This window comes from Montipora foliosa, chromosome 8 (assembly GCF_036669935.1).
Source record: "Montipora foliosa isolate CH-2021 chromosome 8, ASM3666993v2, whole genome shotgun sequence".
In the NCBI taxonomy this organism is placed as follows: domain Eukaryota; kingdom Metazoa; phylum Cnidaria; class Anthozoa; order Scleractinia; family Acroporidae; genus Montipora; species Montipora foliosa.
Genome location: NC_090876.1, coordinates 303,334 through 313,333, shown reverse-complemented (window position 1 = coordinate 313,333; position 10,000 = coordinate 303,334). Strand labels below are relative to the sequence as shown.

Here is a 10,000-nt window from a genome sequence, read left to right as displayed (position 1 = left end):
GAAGGCAAAAACAATAACCTGTCACTCCACTGGGAACTAAATTTTATTAGTATATACTCATTCAGTGATCTTGGCGTTTCAAGCAACTTGATTGGTTCGCTATCTCAGGATTAGTTGAGCATTATTCACTCCCTACGGAGTGAATAATGCGTGACTTAAGCAAAACAAAATGGCCGGCGTAAAACTCGCCAGCATTTCTGAATCGGAAATATTGAGAATATAAGATGATGCTGTGCTACAAAATACAAAGAGGGCCAGAAAATTTGGCCTGAACGTTTTCAAAGGTAAGAGAAGAGTTCATACTTTTGCTAACCAGTGTTTGACTTCGAATTCGTTTTTCCAGATAATTATTGCAGACAACTTAGATGCGACTTCAGTAAACACTGTAATGCATTCAAGGCGTTCGATTCCTTCAATGTTTGTTAAATCCATAAAGAAAATTGTTATTTGGTTTCAGTGTTGTATATAACACCAAGTTAGTAAAATATTAGGAACGAAGCTCACTTGATATCCAACGGCGAAAAATGAAATTGTTGTCAAAGACCATTCCTCATCGCTTCAAACATTCCACATATTTATTTTTCACCACCTGTCTTGTTCATCGAATCGACGTTCCATTCGTGAGCTCAAAGATCCACTAAAACGCCATTCGCGTTACAATGACTTTCGACGCCATTAAAGGTTAACAAGAATTGATGAAATTTCCAATTGTTACCAGAAGACTGTGCAGAGTTGAGTACAAATAAATACAAAGAGCCAGACAACAGAGATCACAGATTCACTTAAGGTGTTCGATTCCTTCTCTGTCTTTGTTGAACCCATAAGTTACCAGACAATTTTCCATTTGGTTTCAGTGTTGTACATAGCACCACACTTGGTGGTGCTATGTATATTAGAAATACAGCTCACTTTTATTTCGGCTCAACGGGCGAAAGATTGTTGTCGAAGTCCATTACTCGTCGCTGTTAAGATTCCTGATATTTATTTTTTCACCGTCTGTCTTGTTTATCCAATTGACGATCCATTTGTGCGTTCCATAAGGTACGATTTTATTTAAAGATGCACTAAAACGCCATTCGCGTTACAATAACTTTCGACGCCATTGCATGTTAAATAAATGTTCTTCTGTGTACACCAGAGAAATCTACGTATTACCTCCGACCCCCTCAACCCTAATTAAATACGCAAAGAAGACTCTATGCACAAAAACACCATTTAGCAATGAGGGGAATGACAGGCAGGACTAAAATAATAATAATAATAATAATAATAATAATAATAATAATAATAATAATAAAACAGAGAAATATGACGCATTTTCCGACTGCAAAAAGTATATTACCAGAGTCACTGCCGTATTTCGCTTCGCATTTTCGCGTAGCAAACGACTTGCAAATTTACGTTAAAAAGTATAAAATAGATCATTTACCTTTGCTGAACTGTTTTCTGATTGTTTGTAATCTTGGAAAATGACACCGTCAATGCTGAATCGTAACTTATACCTCGTCACCCACTGACTAGGAGAAGAACCTCTCACATTTCGTCCTTGAGTCGCTAAACGTGTTACTGTGGTGATGTCATTAAGGTCCACTTGAAGCCATTGGTTGCCATTGTTAGTACGAGAACTCCAAGCTCCGCGCTTTGGCCACTTTTCTTTGATGTTTAATCTGGCTAAGTTCGGGGCATGATTGTTATCCCACTGTGATGAGGCACTTAACTGGGGATCAGATATGGCACCGTTTTCCATTCCAAGGGGATCTTCGTATTAGGAAAAAAAAGAGGGTGAGCAAAAAAATGTCCTATAAAAAAGTGGAGGCACTGTTGTGTTCTGGACAAGTTTTGTACCGCAATAATTTATCATGACGAGAAAGTAACAATAATAATAAAAAGATTATAATATCAAAGATTTAAAAGGTATTGTTGTGTTGTTGTGTCAATAATCACGTTCAACATTAAATCAAATATCAAATATAATTTGACAAAATTATGCAGAGATTCTAGTTTTCAGACCGATCTTTTTTTAATTCAATAGCCCACAATAGGCCTTATGCATGATGACGTCATATGCTCAAAATTGGGGGACAACAGCCAAACAGAATTTTCTCACATCCATTGGGACATGCAATGAGACACGTCGGTGGGTTTCCTAATACTCTCCGTGTCCTTACCCCCCCCCCAATCCAAGTTTTGCATAAGATTGGTTTCGTTTTTCTTTTACCATTGTAATTCCCAAGAGAAACTGGACAACAATGCTTTCAAATTGGGGAGTGGGGGGGGGGGGGGGGGAATACATGTGGAGGAGGGACTGCCAAGCATTCGTTCTTACGTCCAACCGAATACGTCGGAAATTGAATACTTGTACTCTGCCCGGGGACTTTCAGTTTTACAGGAGGTTTACCAGTTTTTTTTTTCTTTTAGTCATCGTAATCCAAAATTTGCAAGTTTGACTGGAAATTGTTTCTTCTTTATTATCTCATTTTTTTTTACATATGCTTACATATAAAATACCTATCTACGATCCATTTGTTTGGGCTTCCACTGATGTGGTCTGTATTAAATGTGATGAGTGCCTGCTTCCAAGCAGTTTCGTTTGGCTTATGGGTTGTGAAGAAATTCGTCGCAAACGTGTCATTAAAGCTCTCGTACGAGACTCTCAGTTTTAGGGTTTCGTTTTTTTTCTTTCATCATATTCATATCGCAAAAATCTGTAAGAAAATAGGAAAATTGTTTATCTTTGTTTATCTCATTCATTAGACATATGCAATTCCATATCAAATACCTAGCCTACGGAAAGTAGAAGTAATGTTGTAAGTGGGAGAAGACATCATTTTAAGTCCTAACACTAATTTTATGGAATTGGAGCTGTTTCCGACTGTTAATTGAGAGTAATTGTGCCACAGATTCATTGAAAACTGCTTGTGCAAAGTAATGTTAGCTTAATTTCCCACCATATTTGGCAAAACTTCAGGACAGAAAAGTATCAGATATTTTGTAGAAACACATAGCCAAAGGAAAACCTCGCGGTCTGGTTGGCTATTGAGAAAGAAATAAACTTTAGCGTGGAATTGCACTTAGGCTGAAAAAGGCTATCGCTGACGCGAGTCAGAAATTAGAACTTTACGTTTTTCAAAAACATTGTCTCCTTTTACGAAGCAAAAACCTGACCGAAGCGAGGACAAAAAACATAAACTTTTTCCATGTTTAAATTTAACTAAAGATTTCCTCAAGAGATTTTCAAGGAAGCCGCTTTACGCTTACGAGCACAGAATCGGAGAAAATCACAGCAGCAACATATTCGCGAAAAGCAAAACGTTTGCCCAAGGAAGAGGAAACAAGCACAAGTTTTCAGCGGCCGAGGGAGGGCAGTTTTCAGTCGTAGAGTACAGCAAAGATTATAACTGAGGCAGTAAGTCCAGTCCACACCAAGTGTGTTTGAAAAAAGCACAGGTTTACTGTTTTTTGTTTTTGTTTTTTGTTTTTTGTTTTCGTTTTTTGCTTGTTTTGCCTCCCAAAAACGCACGTTTAGCAATGAAACGTTGTATTTTAAATGAAGGTGATTCCCCAGCATTGCACTGCGCATCCTGTTTTTTGCGCATAACAGTACCTAGCCAGAGTCCAAAAACAGGCCATATCAGGAGCCCATCACCCGGAGCGCGCAATTTACCTATTTCCCTATTTTTGATGCAACGGCGTTTTCAGAAGTAAGGTTATTTTTAGATAACAGCCATTTCCCCGCGAATTAGTTTTCAAAAGGCCATCAGAAGCGGTGCATAATTAATACCAAACTGTATATGGAAGTTGTACGCTCCGGTTGATGGGAAGAGGGTTTTATTTGGAATTGACTGTTGAAAAACGGTTTTAATTAGAGCCATTTTCATTTTTCAAATCTCATGACTCAAAAATCGTGATTTCTTTTTCGATTTTTATCTATAAGACGTTGTCAGAAACTTCTAAAAATTAAATCGTTTGTTACACTAGCCAAGTTCCGCGGTCCGTTTTTGTTATTTGTAGAGTCTTGATTGATTAAATTTATCTCGGTAGTTTCAAGCTATCGCTGGACGCGAGCAGAAAATAGAACCATTTACGCAGTTTAAATGTCTCGGTAAATCAGGAGATGTAATTATACCCAAGCGTATTGTCTGCGAGTGAAGTAAGCGCGTTCCTGACGAAGGAGGACCTCCAGATTTTTTTGTTGATTTCTAACCGTCTTTCCTCAAGCACGCGCAGTTACTCAACCGGAACAAGAGGTTTCGGTTCCGGTTTTTTTTTGCTCGTTCCCAGAGCCTCCCGCGTCCGTTCGCTGTAACAAGGGTAACGGAGGCTGTGGGAAACGATATTGGCCACGTTCGTACTCAGGCAGGCTAAGAGGCTTTATAGTCAAATTTCACGGTTTAAGTTTTGTCTTCTTTGTCTCAAAAAGCACAGGGTTTACTTCTCAACAAAACAATGTTTGTTTTTTGTTTAGCCATTTGTGAATTGTTATATGCCTCCAAAACAAAAACATTTCACAATGCCGACGTTGTTTGTAAATGAGGAAAGCTCGCTAGAAAGCACTGCGCATGGTCGTTTTCTGCGCACAGTAGTAAAGTAGCCAAAGAAGACCCTTTTTAGGCCAAAACAAAAAAGTCGAGCCTTGATGATGCTAAAGTGTCATTGCAGTACGAAAGTGAAGGTGAGGCGTGTTGTTGTGTGGTTCGAGCTTGGTTTGATTTCTGTTTTCTCCTAAACCAGGTTGATGACCTATCTTTTTTTTGGCATAATTTTACTCTCTTAATCCTCCTCTTTGTGCAGTGAAAATTTACGTCAGAGAAAAAGTTACAGGGATTAAAAAAGTACTCGGTGCCATCACTCGTGGACACAAAATTGTCTCCTCGAGATCATGCAGCCGAGGAATATTTGTAGTCAGTGCCTTTTCAAGATGTTTGCCTGCATGTGCCATAAAACAGACATTAAATTATTCCTTTTGAACAATACAATACACCTGTTTTGTTATTTCAATAATTACGTCAAAGCTGTGCTTCCTGTTCCTGCAAAACGTAGAGTGAACCGCTGGAATAGACTTGTCTTTGGTAGATGAGGTCACACTATTAAATGAGTAACTGAGCAAGTTTTATCTCCCAAACGAGCCTGGTGACCTATTTTTTTAATGCACATTTCGAGTCACCATAATGTAGGGAACAATCGAGAAAATCTTACGACAACTTCAATTACCAAGGAATCACCTGAATGTCCGATTCGAGTAAGTGTTAAATATTTGGAAAATAACAACTTACCAGCGTATTTGTTGAGTTGACACATTGTTTGGATGCACGTTGTCCTTCTTTTAGCCGCTGTCGAAGAGTTTTTTCCGAGTTTATGAATTGTGGTGTTGAAATACCCGATATTTAAAGCTCCCAGTGCATTCAGTTTGATGATTTTCAACGTTAAAATATAAATTAGAGTCTCTGAACATATACACGTTCAGAAAACGAAGGTTTGTAAAATTGTGTATTCGGCTTGATTCCTATTTGCTGGCTATTGACAGTTGACAGTTCGATCAGTTGCAATGGTTTTTTAGCGCCTTCTGAATACTGCAACATCCATTATGTCACCTACATTTTGATCTCAAGATGGCACATTTTGTTTTGTACTCAATTATTTTGACTCTCTTGTTTTTTTTCATTTAACTTTCTTAGAATTTTGATTGTTTCTGTGTCCTCTCTTTTTCTGTTTTCTATGTCCTTTTGCAGAATATTCACTAAAGACTCCCTCGATCCTCTTCTCGCAACATTTTAGACTTTTTAATTTTAGCATAGCGTATTGATTTTTCGCATTTGATTTTCGAATTTGAGGCTTGGTGGTGAAATCTGCTAGTTAGACGTCATTACGCGTAAGGGCTATTGACTTTACTGGATAAATGACGTCAGAGCAGGCTACCTTTTGAAACGGCTAAGACCGCCATGAAGTATGGCTTTTTAAAGAGCTCTAAAGCATTGAATACAGCTTTCACATGTTTTGAGAGATGCCTAGGGATGTGACCCATCTTGGATTATAGCCTCGTCAAATAAAATTAGTCTCCGTTAAACATCAACCTATATTTAGGAATGCCGTTTTTAGAGTTAACTAGAATTAACTTGAACTGATCAGTGATGCAACAGAACAGGAAAGCGGAGTTGAAATGCCGCAGTTTACTTTCTTGCTTATCTCTATCCAAACAAATGACTCGGCTTAATGTATCTCCACATTATCTTTTGGCTGTTGCTCATTGATTTTGTTTACACTGAAATGCCAGCAACAAAATTGTTTCACGACAAAAATACTTAACTTAGAAGAGATTCATTTAATTTAGCGATGGTGACTCTCGGGGATACTATAGGAAAAAACCCGAGTGCAAGTAGCCCCATCCGAGTATCCCCGAGTCACCATCGATTAATCATGAAATTTCATCACGTATTATCATTGTTTGATACTAGGAAAAAAATCCGAGTGCGAGTACTCCCGTCCGTGTATCCCCGAGTCTCCATCGATTAATAAATCTCGTCATTTGATTCACGGGAGTTAACATATAATACTTAGTAGCAAAACTTCTCCATTAAATGCAGTCATAGAAGAGAGAACAATTTCATTTTCAATCTCTCGATTTGTTTTTTTTTTTTTTTTTTACCTTCTGTCGTTTATTTTGTTTATCCGACACAAATCTTGATCATCATTAGGCCTGGATATTACCGCTGGTCCCTCACCAGCGATATCAACTCTACTTACCAAAACAATGAACAGCGTGATACGAAGCTTGAAAACCAGAGAAGGAGGTATTGCTATCCGATATGAATATCACAAGCATCTGGTTTGACGAAGAGAAGAGTCCTTCCTTTGGGGGCAGATGACCTCCGTAATACACGCCCAACATTTTCGCACTGGTATTTCCCCCGTCGTAAACAAAAACTGCATCGGTGTTGTTTTTATCTTCTACACTGAAACTCGAGAACATCAAGAATACCTTCTGAGATTCTTTAACCGTGATACTCCAGGAACAGTGCTGGTTATTCGGATAACTATAAGGATAATTTGGTGACTGGAAGACACCATTTTCTGCATTTAATGTCTGAGTACAGACAGGATCCACTGTGGAACAAAAAAAAAAAGGAAGTTTAAGAAACGATGACGGCTACGGCTACAACAACACAAAAAACAAGAATATCATTAGTTAAAAGAGGAAAAAATATATGTGCTGCACGTGCGGCACCCATGACAACGTGAATCATAAAATTTTGAAGTTTTACGGACAACTTAAGGACGTTCGCGCCAAAATCTTCCTAGGGTGAGATTTTCTTTATTTCTCGCCTAGAGTTAGGTCAGAAAGTACTTACTCTAAAAAGGAAAAAGAAATTGGGGGTCACCGACTTTGTTTCGGGAAAATGTCAGTGGAAAAATGCCTTAATTTCTAAGAATCGGTCATAATAGCGAGATGTAGCCTCGTCTGCTCATCCATCGAAAATCATAAAAATAAACTCAGTGTTAGATCGAAAGTTTCCGTGAATAGATTTTTAGGCCGTGGGATTTTTAGATAATTGCATGCCGGCTAGGGATGTCGTAAACAGTAAAATTCATCCTCGACGAGCGTTTCCGTAAGCTCTATCCGTTGCAACCACAGCGACTACCGGAATTCGATGGCACGAGGAAAGAAAATGTTATAAAAAGATAACCTCTTACGGTGGGATTTTTTTTGGTTTTTCATTTCATCATATTTTGCAGATATTAAGTAAAGTAAGTGATTCATGATTAAAAAAATAGGGTTCACCGATGATCTAAACGAGTAAAATCCATTTGATTTTGCAAAGCTCTTAGTGAATTTCGTTTGTCACGTTTTTGCATGACATGTCGGAGAAGGACTGGAACCCAAGAGAGGATCGATTGTTGGAGGGATGAAAAAGGTTCTTATATTACCCCCCCAAAAAAAGAAACTTTCTCGAGCAAAGCAACGAAGTTTTAAGCAGGCACCATCTTCATTTCGTTAGTGTTTTGTATAATATCTCTCCATTACCGTCATGCTCATCTTCTGGAGAGTGGTTTTTGTGAAAATTTTATTGCTGGTTGTCCACACCGGTCCGCACTATTCAAGCGGACGAGGACGAAAATACTGCTCTATGTTCACGAATGTAAAGGAAAAGAACTTCAAAAACATGCATTCATTTTGAAGTTAAGTTCGTAGGGTAATAAAAAACATTTTTAAAAAACAGCCCCATTAAATTTACGCAACGGTTCGTCCACGAGTTTTCCAAACTTTCGGCCACTACTTGATCAGTTACCTTTTCCAGAGCTTTTCCATCCGCCCGCTCACTTCTCTTTAACGTGCCATGATGATTCGAAAATAAATGTGCCATTCTTTTGCCGGCCTGAAAATTTTTCCCCGGCGTTTTTGTCGCCATGTTATTTGGACCAATGCTTGAAAAATATTTATGAAAGTCAAGTAGACTAGTGCACGACTGATAAAACAACGCGAATATCAGTCGTGCGGTAGTGTACTTGACTTTCATAAATATTCTTTCATCAATTTTGACTGATCATGATCTTCTCTGATCAAACGCTGTGCGCTGCTTTTTTCTTTTTTTTTTTTCTCCGCGTATTCCCGAATCACAATCGAATCGAAGAAATCAGTTCTTCCTTTCATTTAACCAACATTTAACAAGATTAACATTTACACATTTAACATGGTATCCTGATTTCATCTACTTTATTGATCACCGAAAACTCTCCCTCGCTTAAGATTACAAAATCCCACTCTATTTTTCCTCGTGTTCTAATGCCTCTTTTTTATCACTGTCAATCATTGGTTTTGGTTTCAACTGAAGGTTCCAAAGTTCAAGGCTATCAGATTCCCGCGCATTGTTTGTCACGCGACTGCACTCAACATTTTCTCAAATCACATTGTTTATAATCAAAACAAAAGCTAAAATTGTGTTAACTACAACAAAGGCAACAAATAACAAAAATACTCCGCACAATTTCCGACATCCTCTCCACATATGTCTACATTTAGAAGACATATGTTAAACCTGTATCTTTTCACTAGTAAATTTAATTTAAACTTTGATGCTCAAACTCCACATAGAATCACTTCGAATTTTCAAAATTACTCAAGTTTCAATCGGCATGTTCATCATTTGCTATATCATGTATTCGCACACTCGCTGCGACTGCTGCATCACGGGCAGGTCATCAGGTTTGGGTTCAGCTGGTCCTGGGAAGTCAAAGGCGTCCGATCGCACATCAGTTCCGGGGATAGAGGTGGTTTACTCGTCTCTCGATATGGCCACCTCCGGCTCGCAGTTTAGCTCCTCGAATTACTCCATCCCGGCCAGTGTACAGCGCCTCAATTATTCCCAGTGGCCCCTTCCCTCTGCTTCTATCTTCTGAATGGATGATGACGACGTCACCAACTGCCAAAGTGAAGCCTTTCCCGTCACCTTAACGTCTAGAAGAACGTCTTCAAGTTCATTCCAGCTAAGGCGACCATGTCCAATGGTTTTGCTTAGAGCCCGCTTCACCAAGCCAACCAACCGTTCAAACTGACTGCCCCACCATGGAGTGCGGCTCAAATTGAATTGCCACTTGATGTTTTCAGTCGACAGGTAATGGTGAACTCGTTTATCTTTCTGGACTTGCTTTAACCAGCTCGCTGTGGCGGTGAATGTTTTGGCGTTATCCGAGTAGATTTTCTCCGGCCTTCCTTTTCTAGCTACTAGGCGTTTCAGACTTCTCAGAAATTCACTCGTCTCCATGCTTTTGCTGAGTTCCAAGTAGAGGGCTGGCGTAAGGCTGCATGCGTAGAGGATTATGTATGCCTTCCCTTCTTTCTTCTGAGTGACACGGTACAAAAGAGGTGTTGTCTTTGTACTTCGTTGGTCGTCAGAGGTCCTGTCATTTTCTCTTTTCTCTTCAAACGCGCGGTTCTTGCGAATCTCGCAATCCAAGCCACTACCCGCAACGTTTTGGTCAGACTAAACTTTTCTAGAAGGTCATC

At 39.1% G+C, this 10,000-nt stretch overlaps 1 protein-coding gene across 2 annotated transcripts in view; it reads right to left on the bottom strand.

The window, feature by feature from the left end:
* LOC138012428 (uncharacterized) overlaps positions 1 to 10,000 on the bottom strand; it is a 139,953-nt gene that overhangs the window by 122,583 nt on the left and 7,370 nt on the right. For both annotated transcript variants that reach the window (XM_068859198.1, XM_068859197.1), the window contains exons 2-3: positions 6,742 to 7,101; positions 1,430 to 1,758 (exon numbers count right to left, since the gene is read on the bottom strand). In XM_068859198.1, coding sequence (XP_068715299.1) covers positions 1,430 to 1,758; positions 6,742 to 7,101 — 689 coding nt within the window. The remainder of the gene's footprint in view (positions 1 to 1,429; positions 1,759 to 6,741; positions 7,102 to 10,000) is intronic.